The following is a 23,634-nucleotide window of genomic DNA, read 5'->3' as shown; positions in this document are numbered from 1 at the left end:
TGGTTGCAGAGAAATCTTTATTGGAAAGTGAGTAAAATTCAAAAACCATTATGCAGTAACAACATTCAAGAGAAAAAATGTATAATAAATACAAATATATGCTCTGTAACTGTACACAACCTTCAGTGGGGTCCGAAAGTCCACTTCTTTTCTTTTCTAATGTAGTGCACTTTTTCAGTAAAAAATTATATTAGCAAGCTAGTAAGCAAGCTATTAGTAGGCTATTTGTTATGTCCTTTTGCTTCAATAGAGTTCAACAGCGCCCTCACACTTTTTCAGCAGCATAGGTTCCAAGTATTTCATTTTTCCTATAGGGATTTAAAAAAAAAGTCTTCATTAAAGCATTATAAGCCACGAACCAAGCCAACCAGCTACAAGAATCACATATAGACAAATATTTAAGTATTTTGAAAGCGTAGGGAGATCGACTTGATTATGTAATTCGCAGTGCTTCATGGGAGTAGGCGGAGCTAAGGTGCGCTTTTGGCGCATTTAGCTTTTTGTGGAATTTTCTGTACAGTATCATGGATAATGTAGTTTTTCACTGCGAATTCCGCTGTTAAATGATTATTTTAAAAATACGATGAAATATTGCGGTCTGACGGCTTCAACGGAATCAACTACTATCAATCAACAACCTCGTAGCTCACAGTAAAACTTTTTTAAAGGTTTATAAGTTATCATTAAAAATCAATTTCCCTATGGAGAAAATGAATGGAGTTTTTACTTATGGAACCCAACTTTTGCACTTTTGCATGACAGCAGCACTAAAGCTGACATGAACAAAACCTGATGATCACATTTTCTAGCGTAATTTTAGAAATATGTCTTCTTTAGGTAACACTTTATTTCGATAGTCCACTTTAGACATTCTACTAACTTTGAAACTACATGTCAACTACCTCTCATTAGAGTATCAGTAGACTGTCTGCTTAATATCTGCTAACACTTTATTTTGATACTCCACCAACAGACATTCTACTGACTATAAGCAACTTTGCAACTACATGTTAATTTATTCTACTAACACAAACACTAACACCTAACCCTAACCTAACCGTCTATGAAAATGAAAATTGTCTCATTTACTCACCCTCACGTGGATGAAACAATGACTTTTGAAGTGAAATGATAGGTGTGTGTAAGAAAAATACTAAGATTTTTTACTTTTTAAACTATAAATCATTGCTTCTGGTCTACTGTTATACAAGCGTTCACAAGAGGGACATTATGACGTGACATAAGTGCGTTGTGAAACTCATGTGAGTAGTGGCGGTCCTTTTGTGCGAGCTTCAGAACACACTTATGTCACGCGTCACAGCGTCCCTCTTGTGAACGGTTTTTCGTTTGTGTTTACGGTATCTGAAGAAATAAAGTCATATACATTGGGGAAGGCATGAGGGTGAGTAAATGATAAGAGAATTTTCATTTTTAAAACTAGTCTCAGACTTTTGGACCCCATTGTATATCAAGTGCATTTGTGGACACAGTTCTGAACACGTGCTACTTACATACAATATATTGCAGTATTGTGCACATATGAGAATAATTGTGAGTAAATCACTGAAAGGCCTCCAGTGATTGGCTGAGAGAAACATCTGTTGGTCATCTATCGGTTCTCTCCTCTATGATTGGTACACAGTTCCCATGGTATCTCCTGCATGAATGAGAAGGAGAGAACCATGATCAGTTGCAAAAATGATAAATTACTCAGTGGACGTTGAACCAAAAGAAAAATATGCAATGGATAAATGTTGTTTTTTTCACCCACAATGGATTAAATTACAACACAAGTTAAAGAATAAGAAACAAACATCTCAAGTAAAAGACTGATGATGAAAAAGTGGAAATACAATACATCTATATGTCAGTGTGCATTATGGAATTAATAGAATCAACAGAAAAAGCTTATAAACTTGTTTGTTAAGAAAATTTCCCATATGTCAGAGGGCTCATTGTTCCAGGAACACACATATGCTTTTTTCATATGGTGTATTTAGCACATAATTGTTTCATAGTATTTTATGTAAGTCTTTGTCGCTGAGTCTTTATACTGTAAGTAACGACTTTTTGGGCTCATTTTTATGAATATACACTACAGTTGAAAAGTTAAGATATTTGAATGTTTTTTTAAAGTCTCTTATGTTCACCAAGGCTGCATTTTTTTTAATCAAAATTACAGTAAAAAAAAAAAAAAAAAGCAATATTGTGAAATATATTTACAATTTAAAATAATTGTTTCATTTTGTAATATATTTTGAAATGTAATTTATTCTTGTGATGCAAAGCTGAATTTTCAACATCTTCAACATCACTCATCTCATTGGTCGGATCGAGCTGATGAGTCATTATTTTAATTTGCGTTATTGTGTCACGTGTAGCATCATTATATAAGAGATGATGAGCCTGTCTAAAATGGTATCCGTCACAAAACATCCTCATATTTCTCATATTTGGGAGAGAACTGCATCCTAGTGAAAAATCTATTTGATTTAGTAACACATTTTTTGAGTTTAATGCACTAAAGTAAAAAGGAATGTCTTTGTTTTGTCTTTAAAACTTTAGTTGTCTTTCTTTTTAAAACATTGACCATTTACATCTATATTGGCTGTTTTTTAGTGTTTTTCCAAGTCTCTTATGTTTACCAAGGCTGTAAAACAGTAAAAATATTACAATTTAAAATGACTGTTTTCTATTTTAATATATTTTCAAATGTAATGTATTCCTGTGATTACTCCAGTCTTCAGTGTCACATGATCCTTCAGAAATCATTCTAATATGCTGATTTGCTGCTAAATAAACATTTCTAATCATTATCAATTTTTGTCTGCTAAATATTTTTGTTGAAACTGTGATATATTTTTTTCTTTTTGGAATCTCTGCAGGAAAACAAAACATTATTATAACTATTTTTTGTAACAATATAAATGTCTTTACTGTCACTTTTGTTCAGTTGAATGCATCTTTGCTGAAATATCTTTTAGATGATAATGAAAAAACTTCTGAATTACAGTGAACATAGCATGTTGTATGTAATGTCTTAATAGAGCATTAGACAGCATTAATATATGAATAATAATAATTACAATAAATATTTCTTAATCTAAGCAGTTTGTTTGCCTATGTATGGTTGCCAAACAACTTGGCACATTAATATTAATTCAATTGACGTGTGACTAATGTACTGTACATATGTCATATTTGCAGGTGGCTCATCCAGATTGTGAAGTGGACTGTCTGTTTTAAAAATACTACCTCAGCTATGGTTAAAAGAAAAAAATGTTTACATACTGTATGGCAAGTTAAATTTTAGGAATTGCCGGTAAATGTCCTTGAATTAACACAAAGGACTCATTGATATGTAAGGCCATTTCATTTATACATTTGACAATGACTTTCCTGTTACTGGCATTTTAGGAAGAATGTTACAATTCAAGTTTAGAGCTGAAGTTGGAAGACAAGTAATTATTAGTTACCATAAATGTTTGATTTATGGCAGAAACTATATATATATATATATATATATATACACACACATATATATATATATATATATATATATATATATATATATATATAATTTTTTTTTTTTTTTTTTCAGTAAATGTTTATGTCAGGTAACGAAAATGTTTTTTTATGTTTTTTAGTTTTGTTTAATAATAATCCTGGTTTGCACTGTAGATTTAACAACAATTTCACGTTGCTACAACAATATAACTTTTCATTCACTGCTAACTGATACTAGTCATTTCATTTCATTTCATTTCCTTGATAAATCTATAGTTTCTACAGTGTTATTGTTTGTTTGCACTAGACATTCTTTTCTGGCAGCATTTGTCCTTAAGGATGGGAATGTTCTCATTTTCAGATTAATTTTGAAAGCACCAATGATTTGAATGCAAACATGGATCTCGTCCAGGTCTCATCAAACATAGCAGCAAGAGGTGTGGCCAACTCCACATGCCACAATGGTAACGTCTTTCTCTAGTCTGAGACTGCTTGCAATGTAGGTAAACATGGCTTGAATAACCTTAATAGTTATGATTGGCATTTTGGTAAGCAATTTATGTATGCACAGAGAAAAACAAAGACATCCAGATACACCTGTTTGGATCAATGGGGCCCATTGTATATTATTTTATAAAGGTAAGGGACGACCTGGGACAAGTCCCCCATTCCCCCCAACCCCCCATAATTGGAAATTGCCTAATTGTTTAACGACCCACGGTAACATAGAATGATGCAAACTACTCAACTTTTGGAATTTTTCCATTTTTAATTGAAAATATGCTATTATTTAAATGTCATTCATAACTGAATTGTTTTTTTGTTTTTTGTTTTACATTTGTGACATATTAGACATACAAACAAGAGTGAATGTGTGCATATTTTTTTTTAAATAAAATACTATTTGCAGTGAGTTTAAATGGACTTCTTCACAACTATATTTTGACCTAGACCTTTTACTGTTCTTATTTCTTTTTTTATTCCCTTATATCCCTTTTAATCCTTTATTTAATTTCTTTAAATTAAAATACCAACTAAACAACTTTGGTCCCACCCCCAATGTTCAAGACATGGTTACGGCCTTGGTCTATGGAATCCCATACCTGACAACATTAAAAATAAATAAATACATAAATAAATATACAAAGAAATGTAAAAAAGCAAAAATAAATAAATAAATATATAAATAAATATACATAGAAAAGCCAAAAAAACAAAAATAAATAATTATTTATAAATGTTCATGTTTGCCAGCCCAGGACATTTTACAAATACAGACCAGACGATGTTCTACGGCCATGTCCGGAATAAAGAGTAGCCTATCCATGTCACACAGCACAGTTAGGGTGATATTATATGACTTAACTCGTGATATAAGATTTTGGCCATATTGCCCATCCAAGTCATTCATCCCAGTTTCGCAGGCTCGTCAGTAGGCTACACTTCTTGTATTTCGGTCACACCACAAGGCTGTGGCCTCAACGCTTCGTCTTCAACATTTTGGTCGAATTTGAGGTTTCTAGAAAAATGAGTTCATTAAGCCCTCGTCTAGCGATCCCAGTGCTCCAAATAGCAATTAAACATATAAACCTATCTTTAATTTGTATGTATTCTGAGAGGATACCTTTCCTTGAAAAATGCCGTTTTTCTCTGCTCGCTTCCCCTCAGCACAAGTTTGGTGACATAACGTTATCGTTTTAAAGCGCAGCATTCCAACTTTGCAAATATTCATAGCGAATTCTCGATGGCATGAGTCTGAAACAGTGAAATATGCTTGTCAAACTCATGCTGATGTAAACAAAACTCACGCTGACTGACAGATCCGAAGCGTGTGATCCCGATATACACCTAGTAGGCCTATTTCAAATATAGGCCTATTTTAAAGTATTCATGAAAACATGATATGTTATGTCTTAAATGAATGTTTTGTTAACTGTTGGGCAGCAAGGTTTAGTCAAAGATTCTCTATTGTTTAGAATGCATGGCAAACGTCTCCCAAGGACACAGTCAACGGCTGTTTGCGGATTGGTTGCAGGGTTGCCAGGTTTTCACAACAAAACCCGCCCAATTGCTTCTCAAAACTAGCCAAATCGCATTTCAGGGGGAGTCCCACGGTTCTGGGGGGTAAAATCCACGTTTTTGGCGGGGTTCCCTGGTAAAATTCACATCCCAGGGGCTAAATATGATGTTATTTGGGGTCGCTTCAACCCGCGGATATTATAAACAACCCGCAGCAACAGCGTAAAAGTAGCCCAATTCCGCGGGAAAACTGATTGGTTGGCAGTCCGAATGTTTCAGATATATTCTTTTAACGAAAATATTTTAAATGAACAAATATTAAAAGTAAACAACAATAGCCCAAGTTTAGAAAAAGAATTTTATTAAGACTATAAAAAATAATTCTGCATCTATTTTTATAGGCGCCATTACGCCATTTGTTTGTTCTAAGTGTCTTTAATAATGCTCTCAAAACGTTAGTGCAAAAACATTATTTTTCTGCTGTTGTCATTTAGTGTTATTTATATAACTATAAAAAGTTAAGGACGTTGGATTACATTAATCCGGTTATTTATGACATTCTTATTCCAGTGAGCATTTGATTGGACAGACAGAAAAACAAACAAACAAATAAATAAATCTGTGTAGTTGCAGGAAGAGTCATTAACATTTTCAGGAAATTTTCCTGTTAGAGAAAGATTGTAAATTCAGTAACACTTTACAATAAGGTTTCATTTGTTAATAGTAGTTAACTACATTGGTTAACATGAACTAACAATGAGCAATGCTTTTAGAGCATTTATTAATATAAGCTAATGTTAATCTCAACATTTACAAATGCATTTATAAGATCAAAAGTTGTATCTGTTAACATTAGTTAATGCAATGTGAACTAACATGAACATTTTTATTAACTAATATTAACAAAGGTTTATGTTAGTTAATGCATTAACTAATGTTATAACTAATAAGACCTTATTGTAAACTGTTAACATCAATTTTAAATTGCTAAAAGTGCATTTGTCACCATTTAGAATAGCATTATAAAGCTAACACACATAAAAGCACACTAAACTCTAAAATAAGTTTGATGTAATATGTACCCAGCTGAGAACGTTCATATTAAGTTATGAAAAAATATTTCTGATGGTTATGTGAACAACAGTAAGGAATCATTCATTTTGCAAACATTATGGGAATGTTACTTTTCAATGTTTTCGGAACATTCTGAAACAAGCAGTAGTTTGTCTAACATTTAAAAAATGTTAGACGAACGTCCAACTAAAACATGTTAGAAAAAAACTTCCAAGAATGATGTATAACTGATATGTTTTTGTACGCAGTATCTAATATTTTTGTCTGGAGAATGTAGATGTGAAGAGAGGTAAGGACACTGATGTCACAGTTAAAGCATTTGCACTCAGTGTACCTGATAACCTGTCTCTTATCTGTCTGACTCATCTATCCCAGAATCCTTTGCTGCGCACGGGTCACTGTGAAAATTTACTTTTTCTGTTCTTTTGATAAGAGATTAATTAAAGGTTGAGGAGTTTATACTAAGTTGACTTTGGCAGAAAATTATAGTGTAATATTTCCTTCTAGCAAGAGCACTTTTGAGATTTACTAATATAATTATCATGATGAGGTTTTCTCTAAATCTCTAAATTGGGGTTATTATGTATAGCTGTTATATCGCATTCTACGATTTCACCATGTGAGACTTAGAAAAAAGCAACCTACCTGAGGTAAAATTACGACGACAAATCTGCAATTAACCCTGAATTATCCTTCCACTCCTTGAGCTTTAATAATTAATGCCAATCAAAACCAGAAACATCGCATTCTATAATGGAATGATCTGTTCTGAGATAACAATTCACACCTACCAATTATCTCCTCATTTTTCATCGGCTGTCTTATCATTTCTCGTGTCACTGGGTGTTTTTGTGATGGTTTTGCATTTCTGTGGAAACTGGTGTTTTATGTCTTCATTCTCTTGATAAGGATCTGAATCACATTTTAAGTTTTGCTCCACATCTCTGTCTCTAAATATGAGTGATATAGCCTCCTCTCCCTCTTCAACATCACTTAAGTCATTGGTCGGATCCAGCTGATGAGTAATACAATGCTTTAGGTTTACTGCAGTATCTGGAAAGTTACAAAAAAAAAGGTTACACTTTATTTTGATGGTCCACTTTAGACGCATTCTACTAACTTGAAGTAACTCTGCAACTGCATGTCAACGAACTCTAATCAGAGTATTAGTAGACTGTTATAGGTTAGGGTTTGGGTTAGTAGAATAAATTGGCATGTAGTTGTAAAGTTACTTATAGCCCATTGCGGGAGCATCAAAATAGACAGTCTGCTGATACTCTAATGAAAGTTAGTTGACATGTAGTTGCAAAGTTACTTATAGTTAGTGGAGAGTCTATGAAGTGGACCATAATGTGTTAACCAAAAAAAAAAAAAAAAAAAAACAGCCACAAAACATATTTCTCATATTTGGGAGAAAAATTTTAGGCATCCTAGTTAAAAAAAACACTTTGACTCAGAACATTTTGAGCTTAATGCACTAAAGTAAAAAGCAAAGTCTAAGTTTTATCAGTTTTTTGATCATTTATATCAATATTGGCTGTCAAAACCAAATTTCAATCTTCAGTGTCACATGATCCTTCAGAAATCATTCTAATATACTGTTTTGGTGCTTAAGAACATTTTTATTATCATCAATGTTAAACAGTTCCTTAATATTTTTTGTGAAAACATTGTTTTCAGGACTATGAAAACAAATCTCACATGATGTTGTAAATGTCTTTACTGTCACTTTTGATCAACTGTCCTTAAATAAAAGTATTAAAAAAGTCCTACTGAGCCCCGACTTTTCAACAGTAATGTACATTTCTTAAAACATCAATAATAATTTTTTTTTTTTTTTTTTTTACATTGAATTGTTTTGTGTTTGGCCTGTGCATAGTTTGGTGATATACATAGCTTGACTTTTGACTTGTTTTGGACCTATTTTTTTTTTTGACTGAAATGTAAGTTACTTGATTTTTAAGGGTTAGTTCACCCAAAAATGAAATTTCTGTCATTTATTACTCACCCTTATGTCGTTCCACACCTGTAAGACCTTCGTTACTCTTCAGAACACAAATTAAGATATTTTTGATAAAATCCGATGGCTCAGTGAGGCTTCCATTGACAGCAAGACAATTAACACACATATTTAAAACAGTTCATGTGACTACAGTGGTTCAACCTTAATGTTATGAAGTGACGAGAATACTTTTTGTGCGGCAAAAAAACAAAATAGCAACTTTATTCAACAATATCTAGTGATGGGCAATTTCAAAACACTGCTTCATGAAGCTTCGAAGCTTTATGAATCTTTTGTTTCGAATCAGTGGTTTGGAGCGTGTATCAAACTGCCAAAGTCACGCCCCCCAGTGGTGAACCATTGAAATTTCGAAACACTTATGATGTAACGAAGCCTCGTTTACTGAAATCACGTGACTATGGCGCTCCGAACCACTAATTCGAAACAAAAGATTCGTAAAACTTCGAAGCTTTATGTAACAGTGTTTTGAAATCGCCCATCACTAGATATTGTTGAATAAAGTCGCTATTTTGTTTTTTTTTTTCCGCACAAAAAGTATTCTCGACACTTCATAACATTAAGGTTGAACCACTGTAGTCACATGATCTGTTTTAAATATGTCTTTAGTAGCTTTCTGGGCATCTGAAAGTGTTAATTATCTTGCTGTCAATAGAGGCCTCACTGAGCCATCGGATTTTATCAAAAATATCTTAATTTGCGTTCCGAAGATGAACGAAGGTCTTATGGGTGTGGAACGACATGAGGGTGAGTAATTAATGACAGAATTTTCATTTTGGGGTGAACTAACCCTTTAAGATGGTGGTTTAAGAACTATCTATCCAGTCCACCATTATCATTACCTGGGTCTTGGAGGAAATTACTGACAGGTACAAGCCCCTCCTTCTCATCTGGCTGTCCAATCCTGGCTTGATTCTCAGATATAGGTGATGTCTTGCACTCAGCATTGATCCCTTCAACCAAATCATTGCTGCCGTCCAAAATGTTAACCTCTTTAAGCATTTCTGCATCAGTCTGTTCATCCTTCACTGTAACATGTGTTTCTTTATTAAGACCCTGTTCAGCGTCTGGGCTGTTTTTGGAGGAAGAGTGAGAGTCAACAGATTCCGATGTCTTCTCTTTCATGTCTTCTGAATCTCTTTGATTGCTCAGGTTGGAAAGATCTGACTCAACCTGAATAGTTGGTAAGTTTATTTGGTGTGAGGAGCTTGTCTGTGGCTCATTTTTATCTTGAGTGGTTGAAATACTTTCAGGAGTAGATATGTCATTGTATTGAGATGGCTCTGTGGCATGGGATTCTGGGACGAGTGGTGAATGCTGGGAGAAAAGTGTATCAGCACTGGATTCTTCGGTCTGGATTAAAGGTGTGTTCATCTCTTCCTTCTCATTTACTTTATCACTCTTCACCTGTTCAACGCCTTCTTCTGTAGCCTCATCCCTCTTTATAATCTCTGGATATGATTCGTCCTTCCTGAGCACAGTCACATTCACTGTTCTGTCTACATCCACACATGACATTCCTTCATTGTCTTGGATCTGTCGGTTTTCCGTCATCCCATCTTGTCCTTTTTCACTTTCATGTTCTTCCATGATGTTCCCATATTGAATTTTTTCACTCTCATAGTCTTCTGTCATTTTCCAATCCTGTTCTTTTTCACTCTTGTGTTCTTCCAGACTTTTTTCATCTTCATGCCTTTCCCCAATTTTACAATCTTGCTCTTTTTCTCCCATATATTCTAACTTCATTTTTGCATTTTGTATTTTTTCACTCTCAAGCTCTTCCATAATTTTCCAGTCCCGTTCTTCTGACCTTCTACCATCTTGTTCTTCACAGTCATTTGTTTGTATAATTTTCATATCTTGCTCTTTTTCACTCTCATGTTCTTCCTCACATTTTTCTACAATTTTTCCATTTTGCTCATTTTCCAGAATTCCCCCATCTTCTTCTTTGCCACTTTCTTGTTCATCTATGATGTCTCCATCTTGTATTTTTTCACTCTCACAGTCCTCTATCATTTTCCAATCCTGCATTTTTTCACTATTGTGTTCTTCCGGACTTTTCCCATCTTCATGTTTTACTACAATTTTCCCATCTTGTTCTTTTTCATTGTCATGTTCTTTTTCACTTTTTTCTACAATTTTTCCATCTTGCGCATTTTCTTGCCCACATTTTTCCATACTTTTCACATAATGTATTTTTTCAGTCTCAGATACTTCCATGCTTGTCCCATATTGTTCTTTGTCACTGTCAAATGCATCAACAATTTTCCTATCTTGTTTTTCTTTGCTTCCATGTTCTTCCATTATTTTTCTATTTTCCCCACCTTGTTTCTGTTCACTCTCATGTTCTTCCTCACATATTTCTGTACTTTTACTATCTTGCTCATTTTCTTGCCCACATTCTTCCATCATTTTTTCAGTCTCAAATACTTCAATTTTTTCCCTATCTTGTTCATTATCATTGTCAAATACATCCACAATTTTTCCATCTTGCTCATGTCCTTCCATCATTTTTTCATTCTCGCATTCTTTCAAACTTTTCCCATCTTCCTCATGTTTTTCTGTAATTTCCCTATCGTGCTCATTTTCTAATGCATAATATTCTAACATAATTTTTGTATGTTGTATTTTTTCATTCTCTTCTTCCTCACTAATTTTCCCATCTTGTTCTTTTCCACACTCACATTCTTCTAACATTTTCCCTTCTTGTTCTTTTCCACTGTCACGTTCTTCCAGCATTTTCTCACTTTGTCCTTTTCCACACTCATGTTCTTCCAACATTTTCCCATCTTGTTCTTTTCCAGTCTGACATTCTTCCAACATTTTCTCATCTTGTTCTTTTCCACTCTCACATTCCAACATTTTCTCATCTTGTTCTTTTCCAATCTCATGTTCTTCCAACATTTTCCCATCTTTTTCTTTTCCACTGTCACATTCTTCCAACATTTTACCATCTTGTTGTTTTCCACTCTCATGTTCTTCCAACATTTTCCCATCTTTTTCTTTTCCACTGTCACATTCTTCCAACATTTTCCCATTATCTTCTTTTCCACTCTCACGTTCTTCCAGCATTTTCTCATCTAGTTCTTTTCCACAATTACATTCTTCCAACATTTTCCCATCTTGTTCGTTTCCACTCTCACGTTCTTCCAACATTTTCCCCTTTTGTTTTTTTCCACTCTCACGTTCTTCCAACATTTTACCATCTTGTTCTTTTCCACTCTCATGTTCTTCCAATATTTTCCCATCTTGTTCTTTTTCACTCTCACTTTCGTCCAACATTTTCTCATCTTGTTCTTTTCCACTCTGACATTCCAACATTTTACCATATTTTTCTTTTCCACTGTCAGGTTCTTCCAACATTTTTCCCTCTTGTTCTTTTCTACTCTGACTTTCTTCTAACATTTTCTCATCTTGTTCTTTTCCACTCTCACATTCCAACATTTTCCCATCTTTTTCTTTTCCACTCTCATGTTCTTCCAACAATTTCCTATCTTTTTCTTTTCCGCTGTCACATTCTTCCAACATTTTCCCATCTTGTTCTTTTCCACTCCCATGTTCTTCCAACATTTTCCCATCTTGTTCTTTTCCACTCTCACTTTCTTCCAACATTTTCTCATCTTGTTCTTTTCCACTCTGACATTCCAACATTTTACCATCTTGTTCTTTTCCACTTTCAGGTTCTTCCAACATTTTACCATCTTGTTCTTTTCCACTCTCACATTCCAACATTTTACCATCTTGTTCTTTTCCATTCTCATGTTCTTCCAACATTTTCTCATCTTGTTCTTTTCCACTCTGACATTCCAACATTTTACCATCTTGTTCTTTTCCACTTTCAGGTTCTTCCAACATTTTACCATCTTGTTCTTTTCCACTCTCACATTCCAACATTTTACCATCTTGTTCTTTTCCATTCTCATGTTCTTCCAACAATTTCTCATCTTGTTCTTTTCCACTCTCATGTTCTTCCAACATTTTACCATCTTGTTCTTTCCCACTCTCACATTTTTCCATCATTTTACCATTAAATTCTTTTTCAGTTTCATGTTTTTCCATAATCAGCCCATCATGTTCCTCCTCCTCTTCTCGACCTCCCTTACCTTCTTCCTGACCCCTTTTCTCTCCATCACTCCCTGGCACATCTTTCCCCTCATCTTTAATCTCCCTTTCCTCATTCTCTTCCTCCACATCTTCCTCCTCAACCGTAGATATAACCGATGCCCGAGCAGTAAAATCTCCTTTCAATTCCAGGTCTTTCAGCATTCGTGGGGCAACAGGCAGTGCAGGAAGCGGTCTGAAGGGGGGCTCAGGTACCACAAGACATGATGGAGGAAGAGATGACATAAGGGTGTCTAAGGGGTCGACAAGTGTCTCAGGCTGGTTCACAGCCAATTCCGGTGAATTCTCAAAACCAGATGGAGGTGGAGGAAACTCATCCACCATCTCTGATTGATCTGTTTTGAGCTGCTCAGCAGTTGGTGGAGGTGGATAAAAGACCAGACTATCTAGTATTTCACCAATAGGACTTTCTGTTTCAGATTCAGTTGCAATAGTTGAAGGTGATGATTGAGTTTGGAGCCGTGGCGCAGGGTCAGCGGCAGTTACGGCACATGACTCCATTATCTTAGGTGAAGTTGGGTGGATCTGGCTTTTGATAGATAACGTTGCACCATTCTGCAATGAGGAAGCTGCAGTGTTAGTGAAAAGAGGTGGGCTCTGCGAAGTGGTAGTCGACTGAATGTAAGGAGATACCACTGATGATCTGTACGGGGATGCAGGTGTAGAAGAAGGTGATTCATTAAACCTGAAGATACTGTCCGTCTGACTGCGATGCAGTTGTCTATAGGGGCTCCTGACTGCAAAAAAAGAGAAAGAGATTTCAAAACAAATGGCACTAAAATATGAAAATTACAGTTAAAAAACAAAACATGAACACTGTCATTATAATCAACAAATCTGTCAACATGTCAAGTGGCGCATTCAGTTACCGAGCACCCTGTTTCTAATTTTGTCATGCCAAATTTCTGAACACAGCCACATCTGATATGAAAACATTTTATTTACAAGTCAGATGTGTTAATTGATTACTATGAAATCACTATAAATTACCTAACTGGTAACATTTTACATTAAGTTTTAGTTTGTTAGTCAATGCATTAATCATGATATAAATTTAATATAAGTTTTTGATTGTTTTATTTTTGAAAGAAGATGTTCACCAAGGCTGCATTTATTTATTTATTTAAAAACTGTAATATTGTGAAATTGTACTTACAATTTAAAATAACTGTTTTCTATTTTTATATATTTTAAAATGTATTTATTCCTGTGATGCAAAGCTGAATTTTCAGCATCATTACTCAGTGTCACATGATCCTTCAGAAATCATTCTAACATGCTGATTTGTGCTCAAGAAACATTTCTTATATTATCAATGTTGAAAACAATTGTGCAGCTTTTTGTGGAAACCCTGATACAGTATTTTAGGATTCTTTATTGTATAGAAAGTTTAAAAGAACTTTATTTATTTGATATATTAATCTTTTGGAATAATGTACAATTCTTTACTTACTTTTGACCAATTTAATGCATCATAAATGAAAAAACGTATTAATTTGCCAATTTAAAAAAGAAATGGACTGCAAACTTTTGAACGGTAGTGTAGAAATACTGTATGTAGAAACATTAGATAATAAATTCAATAAATGTATTGTTCCTTGTCATTTCATAATAGCTAATACAATAACTATTTTAAAACATCTGATATTTACATCAAATCTGCTTGTGATTGCATAAAAATACAAAATTTTTTACAAAAAGATTTTAAAATAAGTTCTCAAATGTAATACATAATATATATATATTTTTTGTGAGCAGGTTATGCAGTAGCGAAACCGTTCTTGCCATTCAAGTAAATTGAAACACATGCCGGTTCTCTTTGTATTACACTTTACCTGGATTTGTTGAGCTGGGATTGGAATCTGTCTGGACACTTGTGGAGGACAGTTGTCTGAAAAACTCTCTGGGGTTTACAACACGCTGAGACACTAGAGCTGCTGCCTCCTGCTGGTCATAAATTGTATTACACCATGAAATTCACAGGCCACAAATTAAAAGGGAGGGTTTAGTGCAGGTTTAAGTTTGATTGACAGAACTCACTGCAGATTTTTCCTCTGATTCAGAGGGGAAATATCTAGCTCTCATTTCATCTTCTTCACGCTGCCTTTCCTGATGCTGTTGTGATATAATATATATATATATATATATATAGATTAACATTGAACATATGCATGTAAACACACAAACAAAAACACAGTCTTCATACCCATTTTAATTTCTCTTGTTTGCGGGCCTCAGCCTCCATTTGGGCCTGTATTCTCCTATAAAAAAAATAAAAAAATAAAAAAAAAGGATTACCTTTGGCACTTGGGAATTTTGTTCATGTATGTGTGAAAATATTTGACGGACCTCTGCTCCTTTATTTTCTGTTCCTTTTCATTCAACCTCCTCTCTCTCTCCACCGCATCTCTCTTTTCCTGGAGCATTCGCTCTCTCTCTCTCTGTCTCCTGTCCTCTGCTGCCCTCCGCTGTTCTTCCTTTTTCCTTTCCTCCTCTTCTCTCTGTAAAAAAATATAGTAAGAACCTGATCTCTGTCTGTTATTGTATTGCGTGCGACATTTGATTTTTACCTTTTGGAGAAAAAATTGGGTAAGCCTTGGACTTGCTTACACAAGTTAGTTATCTTTAATTTTATTAAAGGGATAGTTCATCCAAAAATGAAAATTGTCATTAATTACTCACCCTCATGTCGTTCCAAACCCGCAAGACATGCGTTCATCTTCAGAACACAAATCTTTTTAATTAAATTGGAGAGGTTTCTGTCCCTTTTGAGCAAAAAACACTTTCCCTCCGTTTTCACAGACAAGGCTTAAACCTAGTCCCAAACTAAAATGCATGTTTGAGCTGAAAGCATATCTTAAAATATATCAGTGCCATTGTTTTGTCTCAAGATGCACACCGGTAATGTTTTTTTCTAAGGCATGCTTATAAAAGCTACTTAACTGTCCTAATTTAACTAAGGCTTAATCCTGGCTTAATCTAAACCCTGTCTGTGAAACCAGGCCATAATTTACCACTTTATTTACAAAATATTAATCTACAATGCACATTCACTCAACAACATCTGCTCTCGCGTCAACACAGCACACATGCGTCGTGGTGCTCTCGTAAACACTCGTTGTAGATTAATATTTTGTAAATAAAGTGGTAAATTATGTTTTTTAGGCAAACAAAGCACTCGTGTCACTGTATACAATTGAGTTTTAACCACTTGGGTCACATGGATTACTTTAATGATGTCTTTACTACCTTTCTGGGGCTTGAAAATGGTAGTTGCGTAGCTGTCCACAAAGGGACAGAAAGCTCAGATTTCATCAAAAAGATCTTTATTTGTGTGTTCCCAAGATGAACGAAAGTCTTATGGGTTTGGAATGACATGAGACAGAGTAATTAATGACAGAATTTTCATTTTTGGGTGAACAAACCCTTTAAAAATATTTATTTTTGAGGTGTATTGGTAATGTCAGCATTTTTTGAGTATTGGTTAATTCTTGTTTATGTGTGTATATATAAACACACACACACTATAACATTCATAAATGATAATATCAAGCGTGTAAAGAATAATACACAACAATGAAAAAGAAATGTAAAAACTCACTCACTCCATACCTCTGCTTGTGCCCAGAAAGAATCTCTCTGGATTCTCTGGATCTCTGCGGCTGCGATTGTTCGCTTGTAATTAGTGCCCTGGAAATGGTGAGGAGTCAGTTTAATTTGTTTACCGTTTTCCCGATTTTAATAGAGTTTAATTGCAACTTCATCATTCAGGATTCGTAAAGCCCTCTCCCTTGTGGTACGAAATTGCCATTGTGTCATACCACAATCGCCTGTCTGTCTTCCATCCGGCGGCTGGGTCTCACTCTCGGCCCCTTCGTGACCACTGCAGCATTATGGGCCAGTGCACAGATCCTCTCTTCTGTGATTTCATCCAAAGTGCGGGCAGGAAGAAAGATGTGAACTTCCTAAAGCATCAGAAAGATAAAGATATCCATAGAGAAAAGATGTTTTTTTGTCTTTATCTTTTTATCATCTTTTTAAAGGGTTAGTTCACCCAAAAATGAAAATTCTGTCATTAATTACTCACCCTCATGTCGTTCCAAACCCACAAGACCTTCATTCATCTTCAAAACACAAATTAAGATATTTTTAATAAAATCTGATGGCCAAGTGAGGCCTGCATTTACAGCAAGTTAATTAACACTTTCAGATGCCCAGAAAGCTACTAAAAACATATTTAAAACAGTTCATGTGAGTACAGTGGTTCAACCTTAATGTTATGAAGCGACGAGGATACTTTTTTTGCACCAAAAAAACAAAGTAACGACTTTATGACAATATCTAGTGATGGGTGATTTCAAAACACTGCTTCATGAAGCTTCGAAGCTTTATGAATCTTTTGATTCGAATCAGTGGTTCAGAGCACGTATCAAACTGCCAAAGTCACGCCCCCCAGTGGTGAATGATTGAAATTTCGAAACACTTATGATGTAACAAAGCCTTGTTTACTGAAATCACTTGACTTTGGCAGTTTGAGATCGTTTGATACATGCTCCGAACCACTGATTTGAAACAAAAGATTCGTAAAGCTTCATGAAGCAGTGTTTTAAAATCACCCATTACTAGATATTGTCATAAAGTTTTTTTGGCGCACAAAAAGTATTCTCGTCGCTTCATAACATTAAGGTTGAACCACTGTAGTCACATGAACTGTTTTAAATATGTCTTTAGTAGCGTTTTGGGCTTTGAAAGTGTTAATTGTTTTGCTGGCAATGGAGGCCTCACTGAGCCATCGGATTTCATCAAAAATATGTTAATTTGTGTTCTGAAGATGAACGAAGGTCTTAAGGTGATGATACACAGGGCAACTTTTTGAGCAATGTTGCCGGGCAATTTTGCAAAGCGATGTTGTTGTGGGAACTTTCCCATTATGAATGGGCAACAAATTTCTCCCTAGATATCCAGATAGAAATTTGTTGCCCATTCTCAATGGGAAAGTGCCCAAGCAACATCTTTCGGCAACATTGCTCAAAAAGTTGCCCTGTGTATCATCATCTTGGAACCACGTGTGGAACGACATGAGGGTGAGTAATTATTGACTGAATTTTCATTTTTGGGTGAACTAACCCTTATAATCCATGCTGACAAAACATGCAGTCTAACAAGATTTCTAAAAGAGAAAAATTTAATTAAAAAAAATCTAATCTCTGCATACTCACATGTTCACAAAACAAGAACTACTATTATGTTGCCTAAATCGAATTACCTCTATAATATACGAATGAAGAAAGGGAAAAAAGTGCAAAAATTCTACCTTCAACAGCTTTTCACTGAGGCAGTACCCTTAAAAGGATAACATTGTAACTTATCTACCCCTAAAAGGAGCAGACCTTAGAGTAGTAGTAAAGTACTACTATTAACTTTTATGGGTAAATAAAGTACGAAGATGTCCCTTTAAAGGGATAGTTCACCCAAAAATTAAAATTCTGTCATCATTTACTCACCCTCAAGTTGTTCCAAACCTGTATGAATTTCTTTCTTCTGCTGAACACAAAAGAAGATATTTTGAAGAACGTCGGTAACCAAACAGTTGATGGACCCCATTGACTTCTGTAGTATTTTTTTTTTTTTTTTTTTTGAGGTCCATCAACTGTTTGGTTACCCATATTCAAAATATCTTCCTTTGTGTTCAGCAGAAGAAAGAAACTCATACAGGTTTGGAACAACTTGAGGGTGAGTAAATGATGACAGAATTTTGGGCAAATATCACTTTAAGGCCCCAGTGACAAGCTTTTGTACCCCTTAAAGTACAATGTTTGCACATTTTTTTCTGAGTCTATTCTAAATTGAATACAATTAAAGCCGTCCTATCTTCTTTTACCTTAAAGAAGGCCCTGATCGCTGGTATATGACTTGCACACTCAGCTCTGCGGTACTCGTCCACTTCATTCCCTACCTGAGAGCCCACAAACACTGGTTAAGGGGGAGTTTTTACATTAAACAGTGAACTTTGTGGAGGATGAACTAACCCATAATATCATAACGATGTAGGGTTGAGCTGGGCCCACTCTGCACATCCCGTAAAGTGGCAGTCTAGGGTGGAGTTTAGTCGACAATTCTTTCAGTCCACCTACTATAAAAGAAATGGCATGAAAGCAAGCCCCAAAACACACAAAAAACATAAAGCTTTCTGTGCTCTTACCTCCAGAATCAGCCAGTTTGAGCCTGTTCATTATTCCATCATAGGCAAATAAAGCCCTGTACACAGAGAATAAAGCAACCACAGGAAATATTAAAGGTTTGTGCTATTTCATTAGGATGGATAACTCAATTTAGAAACAAAGACAAATGTATTTTAAATTCAGGCAAGTTCTCTGACATTTTAGTAACAGTCATATGAATGCTCTGTACTGATGTTTGAGTTTTGGATGTATGTATGCATGATTTATTGATAGATATCACTCTTTTAGTGTGTAATAAACCATCAGTATTTCAATATTGACAGTATATATTTTTCAGGCACAATGGCACCATTTCCTTTGAATGATGCCCAGGACCCTTTTTGGATCCCTAGGGTCTTCTCCAATCTGCTCACACCCAAAAACTAAAGGGCATTTTCCCACATTCTCATGGCAACAATGTCAGAACATATAAACCTGAGCACTCCATTTAGAAATGATTGCTCCATTTAAAATGATAAATTTAGACACTGAAGCCATTATTTTTTGTCTTTCTTGGAAATCACTAGGCTAAGTATGTCACAGCCATTCTCGAAAGCCTAAGGATAATCACATAGACTGTTAATCCAAACATTTTTCAACTTCTAGGTGAATAGTTTGAGCTATATTAAAGAAAACAGCTTATGCAAATGTCTTGAGCTGCATATAGACTCTGCCATGCATGTTATATCTAACTTACATAAGACACGTTTAAGCTGCTTGGGTGCTGTTATGCTGTGTTGCTCTTATGTAGTAATGCATGTGATGTGTAAGTTTTCTCATTAAGGCAAGAAACTACAGGCAAAAACAGTGTTTTTTCAGGCACTGGTCAATTTTGAGAGTTGCTTCCATAACTAGTGGAAAATACACATTTAAGTGCTTCTGTAGATTTCAAACACAATACATATCTCAAAATAGTTTTTTTTCTTTAGTAGCACGTCCAGAACATACATTAAAATGTACAGTTTTATAGTTATCTGTATTTTTAAGGTTTTATAGAGGGATATATCAACATGGAGAATTATTCTTTTTGGCTACTGACAGAATTTTCTGATTCATGGAGAGATAAAAAGAGATACCAAAAATCCCCTCGGTAAAAAAAAAACTTTAATATGTCAACAAAATGAAATAATTTCAAAAATGGCTTTATCCAATGTTCAGGTTTCTGTTTTAGATTTGACAATGCCTCATTTCCATATTTCAACATAAGAGTTCAGAAAGCTTATAATACGAGGTCCGGAGCACGTATCAAACTGCCAAAGTCACGCCCCCCAGTGGTGAACCATTGAAATTTCGAAACACTTGTGATGTAACGAAGCCTCATTTACTGAAATCACATGACTGTGGCAATTTGATACACGCTCCGAACCACTGATTCAAAACAAAAGGTTCACAAAGCTTCGAAGCTTCATGAAGCAGTGTTTTGAAATCGGCCATCACTAGATATTGTTGAATAAAGTCGTTTTTTTTTTTTTTTTTGGCGCACAAAAAGCATTCTCGTCACTTCATAACATTAAGGTTGAACCACTGTAGTCACATGAACTATGTTTTTAGTAGCTTTCTGGGCATTGAAAGTGTTAATTGTCTTGCTGGCAATGCAGGCCTCACTGAGCCATCGGATTTTATCAAAAATATCTTAATTTGTGTTCCAAAGATGAACGAAGGTCTTACGGGTGTGAAACAACATGAGGGTGAGTAATTAATGACAGAATTTTCATTTGGGTGAAATAACCCTTTAATATACTTTAATCATCTGGGGAAAGTTGTGATATCTATTAGTTAATAGTTATTAGTTTTTACCCTACACTCTAAAAAATGCTGGGTTAAAAACAACCCAAGTTGGGTTGAAAATGGACAAACCCAGGAATTGGGTTGTTTTAACCCAGCGAATGGGTTAAATGTTCACCCAACCTGCTGGGTAGCTTTATTTAACTCAACTATTGTTTAAAAATTACTGTATTGCTGGCTTAAAATCAACCCAAACTATGTTGGAAATTAACATTTGCTAATAATTTATAAAGTTTAATGAACAATAATTAAACAATTAACATTTATTAACTTGCTCATTAATAAGTGTTCAAATTTTGATTATTATTGTTGCCTCTAGTAGTAATTATGTGTCTAATTTTTAATTTCCATCCTATTCTGTGTTCATTTTAAGCCAGCCATATAGTCATTTTGAAACAATAGTTGGGTTAAATAAAACTGCCCAGCACGTTGGGCGAACATTTAACATAACTGCTGGGTTAATACAACCCAATCACTGGGTTTGTCCATTTTCAACCCAACTTTGGTTGTTTTTAACCCAGCATTTTGTAGTGTATTTATCCATAGTGTCTTGCCTTAAATTTACTGTGGATGTGAACAATACATTATGCTTTACTGTAAACATAAACGTGTATTCAATCAAAAAGGGAGGAAATGAAAGAGACAGGAAGGATGCTTTTCTGTGTTTAGACTAGCACCTTGATAAGCCATCTGGACTTTCTATCTCTGTTTATATGTGCTTTAAGCCATTATTAAAGTTAAATTAGAATATCTGATATGTAGATAGATCTACATAATGTAATACAGATCTGAACTATGTATGATCAAATTAGGACATGGTCTTAATAATTTAGTGGTTTAAAAACAGCATAGAGTTTAACATCAAATCAAATCTGGCTGTATGAATGTCAGGAAAGAAATCCAAACGGTTTCTTTATCAGTAACACACTGACTGAATAAATTATACAGACTTTTTTTTTTTAGCTCTCAAACAACCAACATTCTTTCTTTTGAAAAGTTCTTCCAGTGGGGACATTGTCCCTTTTAAAACGTTTCCTGTGACAACAGTAGCCAGAACAACAGGAACTGCTCTGCTCCGTGAATATGTCTGCATTTTAGCCCCCAGCATGGTCAAAAACAATCTCTCACACACTCATGTCGGTGTTCAACAGATGCTTGACCCACACACACATCCTTGCTTCATCATCTCAGATTGTAGGAGAGTTTGTCATGCTTTTGCAGATAAACATACTAATTAAGATAAGCAGGGGTATTTACAGAGGAAATTTGTCTGGGAGGGGGTTGTTTGGTCATTAAGATAAGACAGACATTCTGAAATATAATTCCCTCAGATCAAGACAACACAGCACAATTCTACTTTATACTGGATAGTTACATACTTAAATTTGGATTAAAAACACACTAAAGTATTCTTTTTTTGTGGAATGTGCCCTAATTCTTTTAAATATGAGATGCAGAGTTTTTGACTTACTCATTTAAACGGGGTCGTTCTACCTTCACTGACGAACACATTACACGCATACATACACATTAGCAGGGCCATCTGTGTAATTGAATATTTGCACATTATTTATTTTCTTTCCAAGGAATTTCAGCATAAGCATTGTTTTATGTTGTTCTCGGCGTTTATGAATAATTAATGCATTCAAGCGGCCGAATAAGAGCAACGGAAAATTGTCTTTTGTTTAGGAGTCGAGAGGGTGGCTTTGAAACACCGCCTAGCAGAGTGGCGCAGCGGAAGCGTGCTGGGCCCATAACCCAGAGGTCGATGGATCGAAACCATCCTCTGCTAAGAGTTTTTTTTTTTTGGCTTTTACAATTTAGTAAATTATGCTGATTATGTCATATTATAATGATTGATTATAATGAATGATATATTCATTATAATTATTGTTGTTAGTTTAAAATGCATGTCAGGGTTATCAGGGTTATTATAGTTAAAACTAAAACCATATTTTCGCTACTTGAAATAAAATAAAATATAAAAAAAACTTTATATTATTTTACATAGTTGTCAAAGCAACATTCCTCATTTTTATTTAGTTTAACTTGATGTACTAAAATAACTAAAACTACATATAGCCTACATATAAACACTAACTAATAAATACGACAAAAACAAACAGCAAAATTACTAAAACTTTAACTAAAATTTAAATGAAAAAAGGAAAATACAAAATAATTAAAAACACCCAGAAATACTAAAACAGTAATGCATTAGCTAGTATTTCATTAAACGTTATGTTACTAAATATGGTCAGAAACATTTACTGGGAAAAAAAAAAAATAAAATATATATATATATATATATATATATATATATATATATATATATATATATAAAAGTATTACATTTCAGTCAACTTCACATACCACATGTATGGATTTCAAAAATAAGCAAATAAGCAAAAATCGTCATACCAGTTTGTTGATGATCGTGGATTCAGGATATCTTCTTTTGCCGTAAGTAGAGACAAACTGTATGTTTCCAGATTTACTTCCCTCATTGATTTCATGATGATGTTAATGTAGTTTAGAAAGTATTATTTCCAATCTTTAAATGCAAAACAAATGCGACTACAATAACCTGTACTCATACAGCAGATCTCGTTATGGCATCAGCTATATGTCCTCCTGAAAGATTAAAATAGCCAGCATTTGTCAATTGTATGCAAACTCTTAGGAAGCTTAGAAAAAAACATAAGCCACTCCTGCTCGGAATAGCGGTTTGCATTGTTTCAAAGGTTAACGACTAACAAATCCCACCCATTCAATTTAATTTAATAGGACAATACTGAATTTAAGGCTTCATGAACAATAACAGACTAACATGTTTTAATCTAATGTCTATATAAGCCTTTTGACTATAATTTAATCAATAATCTA

At 34.6% G+C, this 23,634-nt stretch overlaps 1 protein-coding gene and 1 non-coding gene across 5 annotated transcripts; one reads left to right on the top strand and one right to left on the bottom strand.

Moving 5' to 3' along the window:
- Window positions 1-23,431, bottom strand: LOC127504054 (golgin subfamily A member 4-like). 4 transcript variants are annotated; one of them, XM_051878379.1, is made up of 13 exons: window positions 23,170-23,431; window positions 18,945-19,000; window positions 18,772-18,875; window positions 18,624-18,698; window positions 16,564-16,707; window positions 16,355-16,432; window positions 15,092-15,243; window positions 14,949-15,003; window positions 14,783-14,857; window positions 14,578-14,689; window positions 9,463-13,479; window positions 7,392-7,653; window positions 1-1,657 (listed from the first exon to the last, which is right to left on the bottom strand). In XM_051878379.1, exons 1-12 carry the CDS (start codon window positions 23,262-23,264, stop codon window positions 7,403-7,405), a joined length of 5,214 nt encoding a protein of 1,737 aa, XP_051734339.1. In that variant the 5' UTR covers window positions 23,265-23,431; the 3' UTR covers window positions 1-1,657; window positions 7,392-7,402. The 4 variants fall into 4 exon arrangements, with proteins under 4 accessions (XP_051734339.1, XP_051734340.1, XP_051734342.1 ...); XM_051878380.1 differs by having other exon boundaries at window positions 14,578-14,686; XM_051878382.1 differs by lacking the exon at window positions 18,624-18,698.
- On the top strand, window positions 22,469-22,540 carry trnam-cau (transfer RNA methionine (anticodon CAU)). The gene has a single exon. It is a non-coding gene; the product is annotated as a tRNA-Met (tRNA).
- Window positions 23,432-23,634: the final 203 nt, after the last annotated feature.

Source organism: Ctenopharyngodon idella, chromosome 21 (assembly GCF_019924925.1).
Source record: "Ctenopharyngodon idella isolate HZGC_01 chromosome 21, HZGC01, whole genome shotgun sequence".
Lineage (NCBI taxonomy): Eukaryota > Metazoa > Chordata > Actinopteri > Cypriniformes > Xenocyprididae > Ctenopharyngodon > Ctenopharyngodon idella.
This window is presented reverse-complemented; position numbering and strand designations above follow the sequence as displayed.

Bases quoted from the DNA above. Each gene is read 5' to 3' on its own strand.
- LOC127504054 (XM_051878379.1), bottom strand. From the start codon at position 23,264: ATGAAATCAATGAGGGAAGTAAATCTGGAAACATACAGTTTGTCTCTA. The intron at 16,708-18,623 runs GTAAAAGAAGAT...CTGATGCTTTAG, and splicing joins CGATCAGGGCCTTCTTTAAG to GAAGTTCACATCTTTCTTCC. The intron at 13,480-14,577 runs GTAAAGTGTAAT...CTTTTTTTGCAG, and splicing joins TCCCAGCTCAACAAATCCAG to TCAGGAGCCCCTATAGACAA.